The sequence below is a fragment of the Anser cygnoides genome, chromosome 20 (genome assembly GCF_040182565.1).
Source record: "Anser cygnoides isolate HZ-2024a breed goose chromosome 20, Taihu_goose_T2T_genome, whole genome shotgun sequence".
Lineage (NCBI taxonomy): Eukaryota > Metazoa > Chordata > Aves > Anseriformes > Anatidae > Anser > Anser cygnoides.
The window spans coordinates 4,366,218-4,389,642 of NC_089892.1; the positions used below are offsets into that span (position 1 = coordinate 4,366,218).

The 23,425-nt window shown below is 53.6% G+C and overlaps 1 protein-coding gene across 10 annotated transcripts in view; it reads right to left on the reverse strand.

Annotated features, from left to right (window-relative positions):
- Nucleotides 1-23,425, reverse strand: part of ADAMTSL2 (ADAMTS like 2) — a 24,921-nt gene continuing 1,496 nt past the window's right edge. Inside the window, exons 2-19 of one of the 10 annotated variants that reach the window (XM_066980659.1) lie at nt 23,034-23,145; nt 22,258-22,400; nt 21,622-21,697; nt 21,132-21,234; nt 19,367-19,512; nt 19,148-19,271; nt 18,137-18,217; nt 17,018-17,193; nt 15,754-16,096; nt 14,684-15,065; nt 9,971-10,074; nt 8,250-8,376; nt 5,996-6,209; nt 4,523-4,678; nt 3,429-3,594; nt 3,142-3,318; nt 1,995-2,139; nt 1-793 (exon numbers count right to left, since the gene is read on the reverse strand). In XM_066980659.1, the coding sequence (XP_066836760.1) occupies nt 790-793; nt 1,995-2,139; nt 3,142-3,318; nt 3,429-3,594; nt 4,523-4,678; nt 5,996-6,209; nt 8,250-8,376; nt 9,971-10,074; nt 14,684-15,065; nt 15,754-16,096; nt 17,018-17,193; nt 18,137-18,217; nt 19,148-19,271; nt 19,367-19,512; nt 21,132-21,234; nt 21,622-21,697; nt 22,258-22,400; nt 23,034-23,144 (2,778 nt within the window). In that variant the 5' untranslated portion in view covers nt 23,145 and the 3' untranslated portion in view covers nt 1-789. Of the gene's footprint in view, nt 794-1,994; nt 2,140-3,141; nt 3,319-3,428; nt 3,600-4,522; nt 4,679-5,995; nt 6,210-8,249; nt 8,377-9,970; nt 10,075-14,683; nt 15,066-15,753; nt 16,097-17,017; nt 17,194-18,136; nt 18,218-19,147; nt 19,272-19,366; nt 19,513-20,194; nt 21,581-21,621; nt 21,698-22,257; nt 22,401-23,033; nt 23,146-23,425 lie in introns of those variants that run through there. The other 9 variants (XM_066980657.1, XM_066980658.1, XM_066980656.1 and 6 more) reach the window with 9 other exon arrangements.

A 23,425-nucleotide genomic window follows, 5' to 3' on the forward strand; every position in this document is an offset into this window, starting at 1 on the left:
TAAATATGACAATTTTATTAAAATATACATATGAGTACAAATTAATGATTATGTGGATAAAGTTCACTGTATGTAAACAAATATATTAAAAAAGAGCACGTCTTTTTTGTGATATAAAGTGCAGTTATGTTTCCATATTATATACAATATGTCAGCATTACATTATTTTTTTTTTGGTAAGGACTATGGAACTACCATTTGATTATAAGATAAAATCCTCTGAGAAAGTATACACCTACATATTACAAAAAAGGGCCTGGGCTCGAGTTCATTTAGCAAATGAAGATCAGCTCCCCACCATGTTAAATGCAGCTAACGAGAGCGCAGGTTTTGGGGACAAATGAGGGAGGAGGCACTAACTCTCGCAAGGGAAAGGTGCTGGTGCTCTCCCTCCAACAGGCTCACGCCGCCCTATTGCCAACCCCAAACGTGCACAGGCAGAAAGAAACCAAAGGACAAGACCTTGTAAAAGAGGTGAACGGCTCCCGTCGGGGGAAATCAAATATACAGGATCTATGTACAGCTCTGATGACCAGGGAGGAGAGGGGAGCAGCTCTGCGCCGGCAGGGAAGGATGGATGGGAAGCGCCCTTAGGGCCCGGCAGCTCGCCCTGCACGGTGCCTGGGACCCCGGCAGCGGGGGGAGAAGCCTGGCCGGGCCCCCACGGCCCCGCACTAGGAGTGGGGAGCGCGGCAGGAGCGGCAGCAGGCTTTGCTGTAGTACCAGTGGCTGCACAGGTTCACCTTGATGGCCAGAGCACAGTTGGTTCCTGCCTGGTCCTGGCAGCTGTCATCTGCAGGGCAGGCAGGTTGGTTGGGGGAAGAGAAGAAAAAAAAAGGAATTGATATGGAAAGAAAAGAAATAACATTGCAAGTTCATGAGTTCCCTATGTCCCATACACAGCCTGCCCTAAATACCATGGGCTGGGAAAGAAACAAAAAAATTGCCCTGGCTGCCACGGTCACATCCATGCTCCCTGGCAGAGCATCCCCTGGAAAAGCCAAGCAGTTTCCCCATGAATATCATCGTCAGCCCGGGCAGAGGTACAAGGTTGGCACGTTTCATCACGCCTGCCCTGGGGAGCTGCACTTGGTTCCAGCCCCAAAGCTTGGGCTCCTCCCTGGGGGAGCTGCCCAGCAGCTCCCAGAGCCACCGAGGGACCCCGGCACCGGGCTGTCCCCAGCCAAGGGCCTCCGGTGGCAGGGCACAGGGTGACCCCAGCACATGCACAACTCCTGCCCCAAATGGGTATGTGAGAAGGTGAGTGGGAACCCAGCAGCGGGACAGCAGGAGCTCAGGGCAAATGAGGTGCTGGAGAGAGAGGGGGTGGCAAAACCCACCGTAACACCCTCCCTCCTAGCTCCCTCCAGAGCAGTATTTTGCTTTAAATCCTGTGGGTTTGTAGTTGCTTTGTTTGTATAAAATCCATAGGAAGGATGAAACCAACCCACCCCCAGGAGACAACCAGGCACCCCAAAAAAGCACTGCAGCGTGCCCCCAACCTGCAGGGAGGCCGAGCTGGTAGCCGGGGGCACCCCAGGTCCGCAGCCGGCCCCAAACCTGCCTCCCGCCTCCGTGCTCTTCTCCCACATCATCCTTATTCCCAAATCCTATTAAAGAATTAGAACCGCGTGTTCGCTAAAGATCACAGGGGCTTTGAGCCAGCAGACGAGTCAGATAATGAGATAGTTACAAATCCCACAGGACATTCGGAGACCAAAAATCATTAAAATAATGGCACAGACGAAACTTCCTAGACATGAGCTGGAATCACACAGAAGCACCACCCAGGTCAGCTCTCCACAGCTCCCTCTTATCTTCAGGAGGGAGTGCGCTGCTTTTGAACTCTCCCTTTTATTTAATAGGGTTACATCGAGATACAGCACGGCACCGTGTCCCTGGGGCACAGAGCGAGCTCTGTCCCCTCTATGTTCCCCCTTGGGTGAGCAGCAAGCTGGGGGGCAGCGGAAAATAAAACACCAGGGGGTGCTCACCTGGGGGCTCCGTGGGGCAGGGCTGCAGGTCGCAGGTCTGCTTGCCGACTGGCTTCACCAGCGGGTCGCAGCCGCGGACGATGTCCTTCCCCTGGTAGCACTTCACGTCCCGCATCCTCACGCCGATGCCGCAGGTTTTTGTGCACTGGGGAACAGAGATTTGGGGCTGAGGCGAGAAAACCCCCTGCCGTGGGGGGGTCTGCGCTGAGCCAGGACCTGCTTAAAAACACCCTCAGTGGAGCCGTCAGGGCAGGGGGCTGAACTCTGCACCTCTCGTTGCACTGCTGGCCCCTCGCTCCGTCCTCGCTGCCAGCAGTCAGACGTCTGCGGCGGGCTGACGGGGATCCATGGACGCGCTCCCACCCCTGGGGCTGCAAACCTCCCTCCTCCCACCAGAGCCACCGCGGCTCAGAGCTGCTTGGTGACAGAGGTGGCTGCAACCACCCCCCCCGGCCGGGGGCTATGGGGCTGGGGTCTGTGCAATGAGTACGGGGTGCACAGAGCTGCTCCCAGGCTGCGCTCGCTGCCTGCTGCCCTTTGGACGCCTCGGCGCACGGGGATTACAGCAGGGTTTCTTGGGCTAATTATAGGCTGCAAGGACGGTTTTTAAGACTAAACAAAACGAGCTCCAGGCAGACGAGAAGGCCTGCGTCAGGGAGCTCTTGCAGGGAGCTGGGAACAGCCCTTCGCTGCTCGTTGCCTCCTTGCTCGCGGCACAGAGGAGCCCCGTACGGGACTGGGACAGCCCAGCCTGCCCCCAGCATCACCCCACACCTCGCCGGAGCCCAGCTTTGCTCCCTGCCCATCCGTGGGGCAGCTGTAGTGCAGGCTCCGTGCACAGCCCCAGCTGCATTCCTACCAGCTGTTGCAGGGAAAAAGTGGTGAAAAATAAAAACAGGAAAAAAAAAGCTAAAGCTAACCCAAAACGTCTCCTCGGTCCTGTTCACAGCAAGTCCTGCCTGCATTGTGCCAGGGTAGGCTCTCCCAAGCTGCTAGCAAAGCAAAAGGGCTCCTCTGTGCGCTCCCTTGCGGGCTGCACCTTGCAGAGGTTCACCCAGCTCCTCGGGGCTTTTTGCAGGTGGTGTAGGAAGGGCATTTCCCCCCGCAGTAGCACCCCCGAGATGCCCCCAGCCCCCTCCCCACCTACCTCCGACCAGGGGGTCGTGTACCACTTGAAGCACGGCCGCTCGAAGCACGTCGTCTCCTCCACAGGCTTCTTGGCCACATCGCAGTCGGCAGGGTTGCGGGTCTTGATCTTGCCGTTGACGATCTCGAGGCAGAGCACGATCCTTTTCTTCACGCCCCGGCCGCACGTGGTGTTGCACTGCGGGGACGCAAGCGGGGCTGAGAGCCGTGCACCCCATCCCTGCCCCGCACCAAGAGCATCCTCCTCCATCGCCCCCCCCGAGGGGACTGCCAAGCTCTGAGCCTTACCCGCTCCCAGTCCTGCGCCAGCCAGTGCGACGGGCAGTTCTTGTCCCCGCAGGGGTGGATGGCCAGCGGCTTCGTCTCCAGGTTGCACTGCGACTCCGGCACCACGCGCCCGTCGCTGGTTTTGCAGTACACGTGCCGGATCATCCTGCCCTGCCCGCAGCCGCCGCTGCACTGAAACCACACCGAGCACAGCAGGCGGTCAGAGGTGGGGAAAGCAGCACGGTCCCAGCCCCGTGGATGACCCAGGATGGGGACTGAGATGCCTATTTGGGGCTCAGCTCTTCCCCAGCCCCACCTCACCAAGGGATCCTTGGGGTTCGGATTAAAAAAGCAGCAAACGCTGGCTGCAGGGAAGCTGGGCGCATCCTTCCCCGGGGAACCCTTGCAGCCAATGCGCCCCGCGGTCGCATCCCGCTGGCACCGAGCAAAACTCAGCGCCTCCTCGGCACGGGCAGGAGGGGAAGTGCCACAAACAGGGGAACACGGGGCAGCTTTCAGAGACCAAGATAAATGGGACCAAGCGAGTGGCTGCCAGTGTCCCCCCTTCACTGTTTCGGCAGTGCCCCGAGCCTCGGGGGGAGCAGCGGGTGCTCCCCGGCTCTTCTGCGGCCGCTCTTGTGGATACGCACGGTGTTTTGCAGCCCCGCTGCTGCCATGGAAACTGCTTATTTTTAGCCAGAGAATAAAAACCCTGCGTAAAAATAGCTTGGGATGGAGAGGGTCTGTGTAGCAGAAGTGTGCAGGAAGGGAAAAGAGGGGAAAAAAAAGGCTAAAGGTTCACTTTCCAGGCACGGAGCATCAGCACTGCCCAGCTCAGCAGCAGACAGGGTGCTTCTGGCACCCGCCAGGTGACAACGGCAGGAGCTGGCCAGGCTCTCTGGGATGGCACAGGGCTCCACTGTCCCCCCCGACCCGTGGGGATAGAGCACATGCAATGGCTCATCCCTGCCATGGGCAAGGAGCCTTCTGCAGGGCAGGGTCCGGTGCTCACAAACTCCACCAAACCTAAAACCCCAGGGAACGCAGCACGGAGTGGGTGGGTGGTGGTTAGGGCAAGCCCGGAGGTGCCACCCGTCCCCTCCCCGGGGTCTCACCGGTCCCCAGTCGGAGACAGTCCACTGGCGGTCGCAGGGCGGCCCGGTGCAGTTCTTCTCGGCCAGGGGCCGGGCACTGGCGTCGCACAGCTTCTCCTCCTCCGAGCAGCGGATGTCCCGCGTCACCACGCTCCGCTCGCCGCACCGCGCTGAGCACTGGGGACAGAGGGGACAGCATGAGCAGGGCACCCACCCGACACAGCACGGCCCCCTCCCCAGCCACAGCACGCTCTGGGTAAAGGTGATGGAAACTGGGAGCTGATTTTTATGTATTTTAACATTTTTAACCTTAAAAGCTTGAAAAATGCACACTGAAAATCCATTTAAACACATCTGTAAAATGAGACGGAGCAAAGCCACCTCTCTCCCAAAACGCCCCAGCAGCCCCAAACAGCCTCAGCAGTCAGGTTCGGCAGTGCAGGAGGGGTTGCATCCTGCCCAGGTGCTGTGCAAGCCCAGCAGCCACGCTCTGGGGGGGCCACCCCAGCCTCGCTGGCGTTTTTTGGGCACGGAGCTGGGTCAGAGCCTGGCTCAGCCTCTGAATGCATCCGCTTCCAGCCCTGCTCCTCTCACAGCTGCTTGGCTTGAGCGGACCTCCCCACACCCACAGAAGCCAGAGGGTGAAAAACCAAAAAACCAAGGCACCAAAACCTCCCATTATCGGAGCTGAAAGGTTGTAGCTGCTGTTTAAAGCCAGGAGTGAGATCTCCCTCACTTCCTTCGCAGGAACAGCCAGCTGCTTTTCGTGTCCTTCGAGAATGTTTTCCCCAAACCACAGAACTGAGATTTTTATCCTGTGGATAAATTTGGCACCGCGCAGCGCAGTGACATTATTTAGAACTGGATTTGAGTTACTGCAGTCTCCCATACACACGTTTGCTCCATGCATAACGTTAAGCAGGGAAAAGTGTCAACAGCACAGCGCTCAGACGCACCGCGCTGATATGTTAATCCTCAGATCTCTGAAACGTGCTCTTTTTTTATGCCTATTTCCCAAGCCAACTTGGCACCCGGCTTCAGATGTGATCCAAATTAGATTAGCTTTGCTGCTGGCTAAGAGCGAACGACTCCAGGAGTGTCTCAAGCAATCTGTCCCTGACACATGCCGGAGGAATATATGGGTTTGGGTAAAATAAGCCACTCCACTTCGCTACGCCAGTCAAAATATCATGCTAGCACGTGCGCAGGGAGCTTTTCTCTACCAGACTGGGAAAGTCAAAACATCCTGCAAATTCAGAGAAGGCACCAGCCCCTCCACCAGCAGCACGATGGGGACAGCTCTCCCCAGCCCGAGGAGGGAAGGAGACATTTAAATCACAACCAAGAAGCATTTCGGGAGCTCCCAGGAGGGGAAGCATCCCATCTCTGACGGCACAAGCCAGCACGTGCGGCCATCAGGGCCAGTGCCCTAGGAGGTCCCCACGTGCCAGGTCTCTGACAGCCACAGATGAGCCAGAAATCCCCAAAACTCACCTCCGACCACTCCGACATCTCCCACTGGGGCCCACAGGCTGGGTTCTTGCAGACCTTGCGCTCGTCCGGCCTGGTGATGTCGGCCGACTCGCAGAGGTCGCTGTAGACGGAGCTGTCGAAGCCCGGGGAGATCATCTTCCAGCAGCGCACGATGCGGAACTGGTAGCCCTCGCCGCACGTGCGGGAGCACTCGCTCCAGCTGCTCGTCTCCCACCTGCGGGCCGAGAGAGAGGCATCACGCGGGGGAAACCCAGCCCTGTGCAGCCCCACGCCACCCACGGCAACATCACTTTGCCCAGAGGCAGAGCGGCGAGAAAGCAACCCCACACCACCTCCGTGCAGCCCCCCATGCGCAGAGCCAGTATGTGCCACAGGGGATGAGGTGCCCCTCCCCAGCCCTGCACGTTTCTCTGTTTGCTCACACTCAACCCTGATTTTTTTTTTTTTTTTTTTTGCCTGACCAGCTGAAGGACAGAGGGGACACGTGCATCTATCGCAGCCAGCACAGGTGAGGAGGAACAGGACGCAGGCAGAGGGAAGGAAGAGGGGTGCAGGTGCCCTTTGGGGTGCCACAGCCGGTCCCCAAGGAGGGATGCAGGCTGGCGTCTTTGGAAATAGGGACAACCCAAACGACTGCAGGACATTGGTGCTGTAAGAGCTACGGGCTGGGAATGCTGACAAAGGGAGGCAGGAGGGCAGTGCTCAGCCCATGGCCCTGCAGATCCCCTGGCAGGAGGGAGGTTTGTGCACCACGGTCACACCAGCTCAAATGTTGTGAGATGGGATGGAAAAGGTAGGACCTGCTCCAAGACGATGCCTGCCCCTTACCACCCCCTGCCACTACAAGAGGGGAGCGACTTCTAAACCAAGGGAAAAGCCTCCTATGCTCAAGCCTTCTGTAGTATAGCAGCATTTTAAGTGTTCTGATATATAGAATAATATTAAAAAAATAAAAAAAAACTAAAAGCCTAAACAAATCAGAGGTCACAAGGCTGCCCTGGGGGCGCCTGGACCATGTCCCCCCCTGCACACCAGCCCCATGTCAGGCTGCAGGCACAACACGCGGCCACAGGAGGCTGTCACATTTTGGGGTGCCACCTAAAGTGCAGAAGGGAGAGAAAACCAGGGTCTTTCCCATCCAGATCAGACAGCTCTCGGGCAAATCAAAAGTTCTTTTGGCTTTAGCTTCTGGAGAACCTCCGTGGCACCAGGCTGCCCCACCTGAGCCCCCTGCGGCTCCTTCGCCCACTCGCTCTCCTGCTGCATTCACAGCTAAACCCCTCTCACGGTGCTAAAGCTCGAGGAACTGCAGCAGCACAAACCCAAGGAGGAGCTGGCTATATAACAGACCAGTGGGACAACCCAACACCCGTGCTAGGAAAACACCAAGCTAGTGCAAATAAAGTCCCCGTGGTGCCCCCAGGACCGGGCTGCTCACGGCAGCAGCACCATTCCCCTCCCCTCTCCTCGCTCGCACCACGACCTGCTCTGGCTTTCAGCCTCAACATGCGAAGTCCGGCGAGATGCCACCAGCCCGACAGGCACGTGCTTTCTGCCCCCTTGCCCTCCCCAGCACGACCAGCCGTCCTTCACAGTTACCCGAGCTGAAAACGACCGCTCTTGGCTTTTGTAGGGCTACGCCTGGTCCCTGCTGCCACCCTGCCCTCGCTTTATGCTGCTGCTGCGTGAAACCATTTCGGGGCACGCCCCAGACCTTTACTTATCCCTTTGCACTGCCCCAGTCTGACCTCGTCAAGCCCTCCCTCCGACAGACACGGGTAACTGCTTTTCTTCGCAAGCCTCCCAAGGCACACGTCCCGTGTTACAAACCAGCAGCAGGGATGCACCCAAGCTGCACGGTTTGGCTCTGGACCGCAAACCAAGCCACGTTTTTTGGATAAGAAGCCACAACAGAAGGAAAACAGGCTCCTGTCTGCATCAGTACCCCATGCTTTGCCCTGACTGCAAGCAAACCTCGGCAACGTTTAAGATGTTGAAGAGGGCACGGGACTGGACAGATCCTGAGTGCAGTTTGCAAACTGCAAACCACCAGGAGGTCAGGGAGCTTTTAACCCAGCAGCCAAAACCACAACCCTCAAGGGGAAAGCCTCGCTGCGCCCCAGGGCAGCCCAGGCAAGTGGGGCAGGAGGGCTGGGGTGCTAGGGGCCACGCGCCCCACGTCCCTGCTGCCCCCCGCGCCGTGCCAACCCCCCCGATGCACCCACGGCAGAGGAAGCGCCCTGCGGGGCGGTACCTTGGCTGGCACTCTCTCCCAGCACAGAACTCATGGACGGGCTCGGGGCGGGTCATGGCATCACAGTACGTATCGTCCACTTCGATGCCGTCATAGCGCACACACATAGCATACGTGGACATCACTCCTGGTTTCAAAGAGAATACACACACACACAACAGAGGACGCTTGGTGACTTTTGATATCCAAACTATCCCCCACCCCCCACCCCTCTTAGCTGCGTTTTCCAAAAATTCCTCCTGCGGGAAAGCAGCAAACCTGACTTTCTGCCCACGGGGAGGATGCTGCCCAGCAGGGAAGGATGACAGCGACCACCAAAGCCAACACTGGCAAGGGCTGAGGCTGGCTCCAAAAGTGGGTACAGCCACCACGTGCAGGGCTCACCACCAATAACAACATACAAGCAACGTGTTTTCATAGGAAAACGCTTAGGGCAACGGGTCTGCGAGGCAGCTCCCTGCTCCAGGGCAAGCACAGCTCTCAGGACACGTGGTTTACATGAAACCAAATAAAAGATCTCCAGCTCCTGACATCGTATGGCTTCTCCGCGATGTGCCATTAGGAAAAGGTAAGGAGAAAGGAGAAATTTAAGTAGAACCTCTCCCTGCTAGCTGCAAACTGGGCAGGGCAGCCTGTCCCAGTCAAGGGGGAGGTTTGTTCAGAGGGGATCAAAGAAGCCAAAAATGACCCAGAACGTGTGGCTGATGGGATTCTGGGGAGGGGGATGGCTTGCTAAGCCCCCACTACCTGCACACTGTGTGCAAGTGCCTGGCACCCTTAAAAAAAATAAATTAATTGCATTTGCTTTTCTAAAAGGTATCCCCTAGACTGCGGTCTCCTCTTTTGCCCTTTTTCCTTCTAATTGCAGAAGCCCCACAGCACCTGGATTATTTCAGGGACAGCAACAGCGAGCAGTGCAGCGAGCAGAGGGCTTGTGCCCAGTAGTGCAGGGGACCAGGGACACCACTGGCTTCCCTCCCCCTAACCAAGGAGCAAAGGAGAGGGGGCTCAGAGCTTTTGGGGGATAAAAAGGGGGAATTTAGGAAAAAAGAACAGAGGCCAGACTTTGGCAGATATGTCGCTGTTCCAGGTTGACACCATTGCAGCTGAGACCAGCCTCGGCAGCAGGAGGTGTGGGAGAAACAGAACTAAATCAAACAGCCAAGTGCTGCTTTGTTTCCTGCCAGAGCCGAACAATCTTCAAAATTTCAATCTGTCGGAAAGAAGCTGAGCTTTTCAAAACCCTCAGTGTTCAAAAGGGAACGGGAAATAAAAAGCCATGAAAAGAAGGAGCCCGGCTGCACAGAGTTCAATCCCCTCGCTGTCACAGCTGCCCCGGCTCAAGGAGCCGACGTGCTCAAACCCAGCAAGAAGCGTTGGGACCCTGCCGGGCTGGTAAATGCAGGAGGACAGGGAGCTTTTTGCAGCTCACAAACGCTTTGCACAAAAAGCCCGCGGGGTGAGACCCTGGGATTTTTCCTCTCCTCCCCAGCAGCACGCACCAGCGGCTCTGCAGAGCTCGGGGGGCTGAGCTGCGAATCCCCTGGCTTTGCAAGGCTACACTGGGGGACGTGGGGTCGTGCTATGCCAGATCTGACAATGGAGAGACCCCCTAAGCATCGCCAGGTCCTTCCCATCCCTACGAGACGTAAAAGCGACTCACACACCGGGTGGTTTCGGCGGCTGTGCAGAGGCTGCGTTTGGCTGCGTCTTATAACTACCTGTGGTACATGTAGAGCTGCAGGGTTCATGGGAGGAAAGCTTCCACCTGTACATGTCAGCAGCACTCACACCTTGGCCCTTTCTTAACAACTTCAATCTGTTTCTAGCAATAAGCAAAAAAAAAAAATAGCATTTACAAGGAGAGCCGTGATACGCCACGTCAGAGACACACATCTGCGAGCAGGTTGGGTTTGGGAGGGGATTGGCTTTGTTTGTCGGTTGGGTTCGGTTGTTCTGATTTTGGGGTTTGTTTGTTTGAATTGTTTCGTTTCATTTCACAACATACCTGTCCTGAGCCCCAAGTAGAATCCCCAGCCCGGTTAGAGGCAGAGCTTCCACTGTCTAGAAATAGAGAGAATGGGATAAAAATACCCACAAGTAGAAACAGTTCAGAATTTAAACAAAAAGTTCTCATTTTTTTCTGCTCAAATACACCTGGCCCTCGGCGTAACGGCGGCTAAAGGTGCAGTATCTCCTCCCCTGCGCCTCCGGGGCCGACCCGGCACGCCGCCGCGCGCTGCTCAGCGCAGGCGGATTTTCGGCTGCTCCGAGCTGGGCAGCCTCGAGCCTACACGTGGCGCGGGATTTCGGCAGCCTGCCGCTCCAAGCACACTTTGCTTTTGGACACAAAGGCCCCGCCGGTCGCCTACCTGTTGCTTGGGCCACTCTCGCTGGATTGTTTTGGTTTGGATGCGTGATTTGCATCTCTCGTGTTCATGCTACGTTCAAACGCGTAATGCCAAGTGGGAAAGGGATAACAGATTCAGCCTGGTATGTGAAAAAGCATCTGTCAAACCAAGAACAGCAGCTTCTCCCGGTTCAGTGCGTCGTACGTCCTGAAATGTTGTAACACGTCAGGGATACTGCACCTTTACAACAAAGTTCTCAGACCTTTGCTCAAACCCTGCAAGTGTCTACCCTGATTGAAAGAGCGGACAAGGTTGTATCCTGACATCCAGCTGTCTCTGGCCTGGCAAGATATGCAGCTTATATGATTTCTAGGCAGCAGAAGCTCTGGAATTGCCTTATTTAGGTGATCATAAGAAAAAGTTCAGGTCCAGTCTATCAGATCGACCTTTAAGAGGCACTGGTGAGAATCCAGGCGTTTCCTTCCAGACCCACCCTCCTTCCAGTGATCCTCCAGGAGGATTACAAACAATTCTCCTTTTCCCTGTTGATTCTGCCTGTCATTTTGGCAAACGCTCATTTCCTGCATTTGAAATGGAACTGAAACGAATGTGGCTATTTTTGCACAAAAACCAACAACCTTGGCTTGCCATACATAGCGCTTTATCTTGCCAAAGTGGCTCCGCCAGAGCCATGCCGGCCACTGCCACCAGCAGCCCTGGTGCTGCCTGTGCTGGCTGCTTCCCCCAGGACAGCTTTCAGAAAGAGCCCTTCACATGCAGTCAACATCTGGATTTTATATTTTAATCATTTTAATTTGCCTGGAAAAGGGGCTGTGACCTAGCTCCTCTGCCCTGCACCCTGCTCTCTGAGGCACCAAAGCAAACACCACATTATCAGCTGAAAATAATCACCAAAATAAGCTCTATATCACATCTGAGGATGGAAAACCCTTCAGCAGCATCCCTTTAACGTATGTGATCCTGAAGAGCTTCTCCTATGCGTAATGAGGTCACAGGGACAAGTTCTTTCTAGGTAGGTCAGACATTTGGTCATAGGGCACTGCTCAGCTCTTATTTCAATCTGAACAAAATAACAGTTTTGTCTCTCTAAATACAAACAGCAGCACGTTGTCCTACAAACAAAGCAGGCTTTTTTTTTCCTCTTTATGTAATGTATTTACAAGCATTATTATAGTGTCAAGTGTTCTCTTCCCTGCCTGCACTTTGTTTCCATTTTTCATGCCGGCAACGGCACCAAAAGCCAGCACCAGGCCCCTTGTGCCAGGTGCCTGACAGCCTCGTTGCTGCTTTCTAGTGAAATTCCTTCCTGGGGCAGTGGAAACAGACAGCCCTTTCTGGCAGCAGCTGATGCTTTGGCTGCCCATCTTCCCTAAACAGCCCTCGTAACAGAAGAAAAAAAAATAAAAATGAGTGCATGAGACCAGGAGGTGACCCCAGTGCAGGACAAGCCCCGGCGGTGATGCTGCCAGGGTGCATCAGCCCGGCCCCATGGGGCTGGCTCCAGGGATATAACAGGTCAGGATGCCACAGGCACTAAAGGCTGCAGTAGTTCAAGAAAAAAGGTATCCCACCTCTAAGCAACTGTCTTGTGTGTGCAGCCGGCTGCTTACAGCCCGCAGGCAGATGACCCTCTCCGGCACCTTCACTTAAGGGAGTGGAAGCCAGCGAAAAGCCAGCTTCCCATCCTTGGTCTGGGAGGGATGGGTTTGGGATGGGTCAGGTCCAAGCTCCTGCCCAAAACTAGGCTGACCCCAGGATGAGATGGGGCACATGGGGCCTTGCCCTGCCTGGTTTTGCCCCTCTCCAAGAGCAGACCCACAGGGCAGAGGTTTTCCTGGTGCCCCATCAGGGTCCCCCCTGGGTAGTGCCTCCAGCCTGGCTCTGCATTAGCACCCCTCCTCCTCCTCTTCTCCTGGAGGAACAAGCCCAGTGCCTCCACTGCTCCTCGCATACCTCATGCTCCAGCACCCTGCCCGTGGTTGGTGGGATGGGGGGGATAAGGGGGGAGGGCAAGCCAGACCCCTCACCCTGCTATCGTGTCATATTTCCACATGCACAGCTCCTGCTTGCCACAGGTACAGCCTTTGGCTACTGCAGAACTCCAAAGCCAAAAGGTCTTTTTCAGCTATTATTGTTTAGATCTGAAAAAATCCTTATTTTCTTCCCAAGAGTGGTGGGAAGAAGGAACATTGCCATTTTCTTCCCATTCCTCCCTTAGCTTTGTTCTGCAGTGCTTGGTACCTCTCCTGAATGGGTTTAAATCCCTGGGCTGTGCCTTTGATAGAGGGGTGGCTGGGGATAATGGGAAGAGGGTTTGCTTTTTTATTTGTTTGGTTTTTTTGTTATTATTTGGTTTGGGTTTTTTGTTAAGCATCACAGGGAACTGCACTCAAGGCACTAACAGTCTTTTTTGTTTTATCCTGCAATAGACAAGCTGCTCTGAATTTCAAAGCACATACAGTTCCCTGCATTCCCAGGAGGCAGAAAAGCATCAGCCCCATTTAACAGCTACCAAAACGGAGATGTGAGTTACAGGGTGCTGAGCAAGGCCACACAGGGAGGGTGCTGGGACCAGGCAGGACCCCAGGCACAGGGCAGGCTCCCTCCTCGCCCCACAGCACAAGGAAGGGAGCTGACAGCGCTGCCCTTGCTTGTCAAAGTGCTAATGAAATGCTTGCTTTGGCAGCTGAAGGCAGGCTTTCCAAGCCAAGCCACGAGGAGAGATGATAGACAAGCCCTTGGCAGCGTTTAAGTGTTCTTATCATTAAGAAGTCTGTGGATATGTTTGGCTGCATGGACATTTTCTTTAGCATAAGCTTCTTTAGCCTAAGCTAGCACAGGTTCTAGGTAAATACAGCTAACTAGAGCCAGAGAGCGTTTGCTCGGAGCTTCACATCTTCTGCAGCTCAGCAGCACAACCCACGGCTTCCCCGTGGGGAGCCGGGGGACAGAGGGGTTGGGGCAGCACAGCTAGGAGGAGACCTGGGTGCTGGGGACCCCCAAAAAACAGGAGGGACCTGAGTCCACAGCTGTGGATCTGGGACCTGATGGCTCCCAAGAAGCCGGTCTCAGCCCAAGCTCTTTGGGGATGCTCAGACCTGTGGCTGTGTGTGAAGGACTGTGGATTGCTGCTCTGCCCAGCCCACCAGCAGCCACATCCCTGCGAGCCCACGCTGGGAATGCACTGCCGTGAGCCCCAGGGCACCTCAGGAGGCACGCAGACACAAGGACAGGCACTATCCTGAGACTTCCCTTCCCCCAGCCCAGATGAATTATGCTGCTAATGACAGATTATGTTGTGTTGTGTTTTTTTTAAACCTTCCCATTGTATCTTTGTAACTCTACCACTTCTAACCAGCCATCAAAGAGATGTGAAGTGCCAGTCCTATTATTAACCACTTGAAGCGAAGCTGCCAGAGAGCTTTTGATATCCTTATCAAAGCAAGGACTAATTGCACTGTTTCTTCCTCCATTAATGCAACAAACCCAGACTATTTCTGTAGGCCCTACACAAATCTCTAGCTCTGCTGTGCCTCTCCAGCTGTCAGTAAGCAGCAGGGCTAGCCCCGGGAGCTGCTGTGGGCATGATCCTGCCAACTCCAGGGAGGAAGACTGTGGGAGGCAGTCAATAGGGTGCAAGGAAAGGGGCCAGACCAACTTCTGCTGCTTTAGAATTAGGAGGGGGCCTGGGGAAAACCTAGCAGGACTTCAAGGGAGGACAAAAGGAAAAAGAGGCTTCGTTATGGCCATGGATCTGGTAACATGTTGCAGCTGGCCAAGAGCCAAAAGCATGCTGACATTCAGCAGCGTGGATTGCTGACATTCCCCACTAAGGAGGGCAGTGACTTTTCCTCTTGCTTAGAAGCTCTCTCAACTTTCTGCTCCCAAACCTTTCCTTCCAGATTAACCCCTGGCAGAAAGCTTTTATGGCATCCTACTCCCACTTACCTTCTGGCTTCCAAAGCAGGTAGAAACCATGCAATGGGGTCGGCATTGAGTACAGTACTATTATGAGTTGAGAACAACAACAAATAGGATCGACTAGAAAGATGCGTCTCCTACCTTGCTTTGTGGGTTCTGTTCCCTTGAGGGCTGGTCATGGTGACAGTGGTGTTTGAGAAGGGAGTCTCTGCAGACGTGTTGACAGCTTTGCCATTGCTCAGCTCCATGTAGGTGCCGTTGATGGTGTAGGTCACCAGGCCATCCGTGTCTTCATAGTCAACATAGAGGCTGTCAATGTGCGACCCCACAGAGTTGAGCGGGTCTCCCTGGGCGAAGATGCTGTTCATGGTCATGTTGAGCACCAGCTCCTTTGAGTCGGAGGACTTGTCTAGCAGCTTGTCCGTGATGGCGTTCTCCGAAAGGAATTCTCTGGAGGTGAGCCTGGGGTCGAAGTCTCTGTCATCATGGTCTGTCTGGTAAGTAGACCTGGTTACGTTTGAATCTAGATTGGAGCCAACAGGGGAAACAACGATGACAACCACAAAATGCATTCAGGCTGGGAGGCGAAAGCAGCCCAGAGCAGCAGGGACACATCAGAGACTGAGCTCTGTCAGAGGCTAGAGGCAGGAGCAGGGGATTTGGGGGACCTCATGGAGTTGCACGCACTTGGGAAGAGTCCACAGCTCTCCTTGGGCCTCACCTTGGTACTGTGAGGCCCAAGGAAGAGAGAGCCTGGCTCCTGGCAGTGCTGCCCCAAGCAGTAGCAGAAGTAGGAAGGAAGATGCCCGCCTGGCTCCCAAGCCCACACAGCCATGCAGGGAAGGCCCCAGGGCAGTTTGGTGATGGGATATCTGAGGGACTGGGGTGGGAAGGAGGTTGCTGGGGCTGTGGATAAGAGGGAGGTGACAGGAGGCTGTGGGGGGGAGATTTGCACACCCAGGGCTCCCTCCCCTCCTTGGGACCAGGCAAAGCACCGCAGGGCACCGGTGGGGAGACCTTACCCATGGCCACCCCCCACCCACCAGAAACCAGAACCTGAAGGGCAAAGAGGATTTTATGAGCAGACACGTTTTAAAGAACTTTCCAAGGTTTCCAAAAAACGAACCAGCAGGATCACTAGAGTCAGAAACAGAGCATTTCTCAACAAGAGCTCTGAGAGTAGAACACTGAGGCCCAAGTCTCCTCCTTACCTTTGGGTTGTTTGCCCTTCAGTTTTGGCTCACAGTCAATTGTTTCTGCTCTTTCATAGACCTCATTGGTTTCCTGACCTTTGCTCAAGTTTAAATCTTCCTCCGTGTCCTGTCTTCCAAACACCTGGTTCTCCAAGTCTATCCTTTCCCTGGAGATTTTCCCAAAATAGGTTGCGTTGTGTTGGAGAAAGCCCAATGGCACGTCTCCATCAAACTCTCTGCTTTCTTCGCTATCTGACTCAGAAAAGGTGTAGTAGATAGGCTGGAGATTTTTTGAGTGTGGCTTCCTCAGGAGAGTGTATTCAAACGTGATGGATGGATTCTTGCCATTTTGATTCCAGACCTGGCAAACATGACATTATTAACAGATGCAGTGAATACTGGCACACAAAGTTTGTGATTTGTCTTGGACTTGACGGTTGGTGAGCATCCACCTTGCTATTTCCAAACTGCTTTCCCTTGGATTGCCAGCTTTGTACAGCTGGAGCCCAGCATGGTTGTCCAAGGGTTTTTTTTTGTTTGTTTGTTTTAAAGCACCATGTCAGGATCAGACCCAGCTCAGGGCTGGGAGCCCCAGGCAGAACTCCTTCCCCTACCTCCAAGCGATCACCGAGACCTGGGAGAGCTGCCTTGAGTTACTGTCATCACATGCACAACCCCCCTTTTTGTGGCATTACAGTGAACAAGGGGCACATACCCCTTCTGCTACTATATCGATGGTATGGGGACTCAGCTCAGGCACTGCCACCCCTTTACTGACCTCATGCTTTCTGAGCACCCAAGGGACCACCCCTTCCCCTTCAGAGAAGCCCGTGGCTACACAGAAGATGGCAGGAGTGGGGCTCTGGCTGGCTGCCCAGAAGCCAATTAAATTACTTTTCTCCATCTGCCTGGTTTTAGACAGTTTGCTTCAAAAAAAAAAAAAAAGTTGGGTTTTAAAGTTTGTGCACTTAGATAAGCTAGCTGGCCCAATTTCTTATTTTCACTTTTCCCAGCAGGTAATTCTGATGAGACACACCAAGAAGAGAAATCCCCCGCAGTGCCTGAGGCGACTTCTCCCTGCAGAGAGGGGCTACCAAGCCCACGTTCATTATTCACAGCCCTGCCTGGGCTTTTATTTCACGATGCAAATAAAACACGTTCATGCAAGGAATGCTCCCAGGGGAGCTGTGAAGCCACAGCAGGACTCTGCTCCTGTGCCACCCATCCCCCTCAATCCAAGGCAGCTTTTTCCATTACTCCCCCAAAAAAAGCCAAAGCACACCATTATATTCAGTCCTTGATTTGTTGGTCCTTGGGCAACGATATACTCTATGCCAGTCTCATAGACATCCATGGGCCTGCGGTACTTGAACACCGTGCCTGCAATGTTGAAGTTCTTCGGACTGTCAACTTTGTAGTTCCCGTTGAAGAAGTAGTAGCCAGCTTCATCAGCCACAGCTTAAAGTGAGGGAGAATGAATAAGAATTATTTCCATCAACTGTGATAAGAGAGGCATGCAATACTGCCACTTTTTTGTTCAGGGCATACAATTATTGGAGCGTCATAGTTACAAAATACATTTTTCCTGCTTTTTGTGACAGATACATCACAATATATTTCCAACATGCATTGTGCCAGTCTTTGCCCAGAGCTCTGGGCCATGCTTTCCTTACACTGCGAGCTGCTGGGCGCGTTGGCCCAAAGCCCTGGCTCAGCACAGCCATTAAATAAGAACAGATCTGCAGACAATAAGCAGACTGCCAGGGGCTGGCAGCAGAAGCTGCTTCTCTGGGAGCCTTGAACTGCTTACACTGAGCCCAGCACTGGCCCAAGGCAGTTCTGCCAGAGCGAGCCCAGGACCTGCACTAAATGCAGCCCTTTTTATCTAAGCCTTCCTACACATGGCCACGAGCCTCTGAGGCAGCACCGGAGCATGACGGCAGCAAACATGAGCCTCTGTTGGGCAAGGCCAGGTTTGTCCACACCCTTCCTGAGCAGCTCTGCCACCTCCATCAGAGATCAGCCTCGTGCCACCAGCACTTGATGAGGCAGCCCATAGACACATCTCCTGGGTACTGCCATCATGGGCCATCGTGCATTCCTCAAGCTAGGAGGGATCACAAGAGAGGTGAAGTCAGTGGGCTGTGAGCTGGCACCAGCATGTTTGTCAAACTGCACTGCTGTAGCAATAATATTGACCAACAGCTCTGCATTTTGATTGCTTTAATGCAGAAATACAGCCGAGGTGAAGAGAAACGCGCTGGCTCATATAACATGGTCATTTACACTGACTGTGGACTGAGCTCATGTCCGCAATAAAGCTACATTCATATCCACGTTGGAAAAAATATTAGCTAGCATACACATGCATTCTAGGGAAGTACCAAGAGGTTATACACACCCAGAACATCTGCAGATTTTTTCCGTTCTACTATCTGGATATCCCTCGCTCCAGCAGGAATGTGCGTTACCAGAGAATAGCCTACGGGAAACTACAGATTAATGAAAGGAGAACTTTTTAACGAGTTATCTGAACAAAATGCTCAGTAGTCAGTATTGCAATATTGCAAGCAGACTGGCTCTGATCCAGAGACTTACAGGAGTTACAGATTTTAATGGAGATTAATGTTAACTGTTAGGCTGCAAGCAGGAGCTTACTGGTAATAGAAAATAAGAAAGTGTAAGCAACAAATCTTGCTTTATGATGGGTTAATGCAGTCAAGAGAGGAAAAGGATGCAATCCTTATATGCACAAGCACAAGTTTAAATAAACTGGTGAAGGAACACGTCTGAAGACTTGGCTAGCTGGAGAAGCAGTCCTGGGGTTGGACACCCTGTGGTAGCTGGTCTTCAAGACCCCCCCAGAACAAGATTACAGCCTGCTTCACCTCCAATTCCCCTTTGCCTAGTGCTAGGTAAGTGATGGGACAAATCCTACTAACACCACTGCAATTACTTCAGCTTGCTCTGTGTTAAACTGGTCCCCAGAGAGCATTAATCATTATTCCTGAATTAGACCACTATATTTAGGACGAGTAGGTTCTGTTGCTTTATATCACACTGATTTTGGAAATCCCGGTCTTTCAAAACACCCTGGCTTCCTGTTGTTACAAGGCATTTATTTCTGGTTTTACTGGGTCATGGGAAATTAAACTAAATCAGAGACGGCAGCCTCTTGCATAACCCTGTTGCACCGTTCAGAAATCTTGTATTTCTGAGAAGTGTCATGAGAAGTTACTGTTTTTACAGAAGGGTTTCCCTGCCCAAATCTGGAAGTGGCATCGACACAAGAAGAACATGCAGAAAAAAAGCTGAGGCAGGGCACTTAGTAGGAGTGAAAGCAGTTTACCAAAAAAAAAGCGCAATTAAAAGAGCCCTCTGCCCCAAAGCAAAGGGACCCTTAAAGCCTTACCAAGATGAGAGTTTCCTTTCCGGTAACTCCCAGTCACATGAGTGCAGCTGCTCCCATCTCCTTGGCAAACTCCACATTTATCCAAGGTGTGGGTGGAAAAGAGAATGCCATCGCAGCCAATTGGCTAGAAAAGGCATAGAGTACTGAGGGTCAGGCAAATATTGCACCCCTTGTAGCTCTCTGAATGCTAACAATATTTTTGCTATAATGTTTAACAACCTCACATTTTCCAGACACGCAAACCCCTCGGAAATCAGTGTATTTGCAGGATGTTCCATCCCGAGCCTGAACCATTAACTGTCTCTGACCATCCACAGTGGTGCAATGGAGGTCACAGGGCTTGCTAGAAATGTGAACATAGTCATCTAAGGGGAAAGGATATAAAGATACATTCAAAACAGCAGAAACAATAACTTTCATCCAACCAAAGTCAAAGAATCTCTGCCAAGCTAAACAACGGCAGCAACAACACAACTGCACAGCAGCCAGCGCTTCAAGAGCTACAATCTCCTGTGCTTGCAGGCTGGACAGGAGATCGTGCTTCTGACAGCGTGACAGCCTGCTGCTGCAAGCCTTTGCACAGCCAGGCAGCCCTCGCTGCTGCCAGCAACAGATGCATCTGCTGATGCTACTGGCATCACAAATACCCACCTGAGGATGCCACTACTCTGTGCAAGGGCTTGCAGTAGCGATACATACATTACACAACAGCATATGCACGTTCACATATCAATATTTAATACTTAAGTTACATTAACATAGACATCCACTGTTTTAAATAGATATACAAGGCTATATTCAAGCCATAGCAGCTTAAAACTTAAGAGCTTTTCCATAAACGTTCACCCAAGCTGGACTCCATTTGCCCTTTGCTTTCTGCAGACAGCTGGCCGGCTGCACCCACTGGCGCAGCAGACCCACGCCCAACAGACATTTTATAATACCCACAGGAAGCAAGTGACAAATTCACGTTTGCACCAGCAATCCAGCGCCAAGCGTTACGCTCCGCCACGGAGGGAGCAGTGATATACCCACTGGCCTGCGCACCCAAGCAAGGCAGCATCAATGGCAAAACATTATCCTGCAAATCCCCCGGGAGCCACGTGAACGCCTGCTAAAAAACAAAACAATTCACTGTAACTGTTCTGGTGAATCATCTCGAGTAGTGAATTACGTTTAAAGAAGTTGTCACCTTGCCATAGGAAGGGGACAGAGCCAGCCAAGCAGCCAGAGCTAACCAGCCAAGCCCTGCCACCCCTGCCAAGAGGCTGGCGAGACAAGGGCTCGGTTCAGTTGAAAGGAAAGGAGGCAACAAGTAACTTCATGATGCATAATTGTTCTTGGGTATGTACATAGACACCTAAAATAAGAAAACTCCACTAGCTCCCATCTCTATTTTTGGACACCTACATGCCGCTGCCTGGGGTCCCAGGGAAAAAAGAAGCCTGAATCCGACGGGCATTAGGTGCCTAAAAATAAATAAGTGAAAAAACAAACCTCGCTCTAACTCCTAAATTATTCCTGCAGCTCTGTGTCGCTCACCCCAGATGACCGAGCTGCCTAACCTCATCTCGGTGACGTTTGGCAAAGCACACGAGCTGCGGGGGAGGCAGCAGGCGTCACTGGAAGGCAGCAGCCAGCAGCGGCCCCGGCTCAAAGGACACTTGTCTGGGGAAGCTGGACCCTCCCTGCCCGCACAGGGCATCACCCCGTGCTCTCATCCCCCTCCAGCCTTTCAACTCTGGTCCTTGGGAGTGGTGACCAGAACAGACTGAAGGATACAGCTATAAATACATTTGTTATTTTATTTTTTAAGTAACCCTGCAGCTGCAAAAGCCTCCTTTGAACTTGGGAGACAGCTGATTGTGTCTCTGAAAAATCACTTTAAAACAGCAGAGGAGGAGCCTTCCTGCAGTCTATAGCATCATAACTATCAAAATATTTTGGCTAGGCATTATGAAACACACAAAGAATGCCTTGTTACCAGGATATAAAGGTTTCCATTGATACGTTCTTCCATTATACACATGGGAGTTAAAGGATGAACACTGCTCCTCTCGAAAGCTCCTTCCGTTTGCAGGGCACTCCTAGAACGGGATACATTAACGTCCTGATGAAAACAGACTGTGGGAAAGGTTTCTGGCACATCTCAACCAGAGCTTTTCCATCGCCTGCCCTGTGAGGAACCACATCTTCCTCCTCCTCCTCCTCCCAGTGCAGGGACAGCTGGGGAAACCCCCGGGGAGATGGTGAAGAACAACCCGCTGGGTTTCACGGCCCCAGCACACACAAAGAGACCCAAAGCCCCCAGCACAGCAGTGACGAGGGCCAGGGAATGGAGCTCCAGCTGGGGTGACAGCTACAGGACAAACGGTGCCCCCACTCCAAGGGACCCTGAAATGCCACATGAAGCAAGCAAGACTTTTTTTAGTCTTAAAATCAAACATCACCAATTAGAAAAAGGATATCCTTACTTGTACTTTGCAGAGCTGGTATCTTTTGGATGTTCCAGTGCAAGTTTTATTAGCCAGCCCACTCACTGACTTTCTTCTGAATAAAGAAACAACAGTTAGACGGGGGTCAGAGACCCTTCTCTTCACCCTCTTAAAAGAATTTGTCCCCTGCTTCTGGGAGACCCGTCTCCGCGTAGCGGAGCCACGCGGATCTACCACGGCCTCACTGAAGTTGAAGGCAAAGATCTCACTGGCTTTGCCACCTGTACCACGAGCTGCTCATCAGTGTCCCGGGAGACATCGCAGGGACCAGCCCGGACAGGGCAGAGCCCTGCACGAGCAGCTGGCACCAGCAGCCCCCATCCAGCCCCGCACCACGGTGCTGTGCCAGGAGCCCCGAGAGCAGCACGGCGCTGCACCCGCTGCCCATCCGCACCGATCCTGTGGGAGAAACCTTGGGGCAGCCTGAGGGGGACAGCCAGGACACAGCTTCCTCGTAACAGGACGCTCCAGGCATACTTACCTTCTGCCCCGGTGGGGTTTGCCAGCCAACAACTCTTCACCAACGCTTATCTACCACGCGATGACCTGGGCCAGACCCACCAGAACACCCAAGCCGGATTTTTGCCACCCCTGCCATGAAGCACGGTGCAGTACCTCTGCCGCAGGCAGTGCCTCTCCTGGGACTTGACACCCCCGCCGCAGGTCCTCGTGCACGCCGTCCACTTGGTCCACTCGCCCCACCAGTAGGCGGTCACATCCGCGCCTTCCTCCAGGCTGTTGGAGGTCTGCGGCATGTCCTGCTCACGTACAGCCAGGTTTGGGAGAGAAAGTTTTGGGTGCTCGCCCCACGTTGCTTGCCCGGCCACCCGTCCCTGCTCGGCCCGTATTGTGCCACCCCAGGGCTAACAGGCATTGCCTTCGCATCCGAGGTCAAGCCTGAGACTCCCCTCTTGCAAGAAATTCTGCTTTTTCAATTGTGCTTTCATTACGAGTTGGAATGAAATTGCAATATTTAGGATTCCTCGGGAAGGGAAGCGTTCATTGTTCAGCTCAGCCGGCAAAACCAAGCTCCCAGACAACCCTAACCCCCCCACGTCTGCTGGGGCTCTGCTCTCGCTCCACAGCGAACTCGGGGAGCCAAAGAGCTGGTGGCAGCCAGAACCTGAAGCAAGCCCTTGCAGAACTGCTCCGTGGTGGCACAGGGTGCCCATGGCGGGCTGGAGGAGCCCATGCGCTCCCCATACACGTGCCACCAGGTCTGTCACTTCAGGAGGGTCCTTGACACCCCGCACTCCTGCCACTGGTGTGACTCCAGCGTCAAGGGCAATGGAGCTGCTCTGCTGGCAGCATCACCACCACCTGCTCTGTGCTGCACAACTTTAAAGCCCAGAGAACCCCAGCAAGGACCCCCGGCAAGGCGACCCGCTTACCTGAGCTATCACAAAGGCAACATTGCCCATGACGAGAAGGGCCAGGGCACCTTTCAGCTGGGCCTGCGCGCTGCCGGAGATGCTGCTCCACCTCCACCTGAGGATCTTCATTCTAGAAAGCAACCAGACGCCTCGCTGAGCGAGACCCCATCCAGGCCAGGGGGAGGTGAGGCTGCTCTGCAGCCTGGGATACCCGGTGTGTGCCTTATTCAGCATTCCTGGCCAGCTGAGTGCCACTGGCAACTACAAGGGCTTGATCCAGAGGCTCTATTTAATTAGAGGCCGCATTAACACAGACAGGTTCTATCATATGTCAGCTGCTATCTTCCAAACCCCACCTCTGTGCTGGTTCCCAGGGGCTACACCTGGTAACAGCAGCGTGAGCCGGGCTC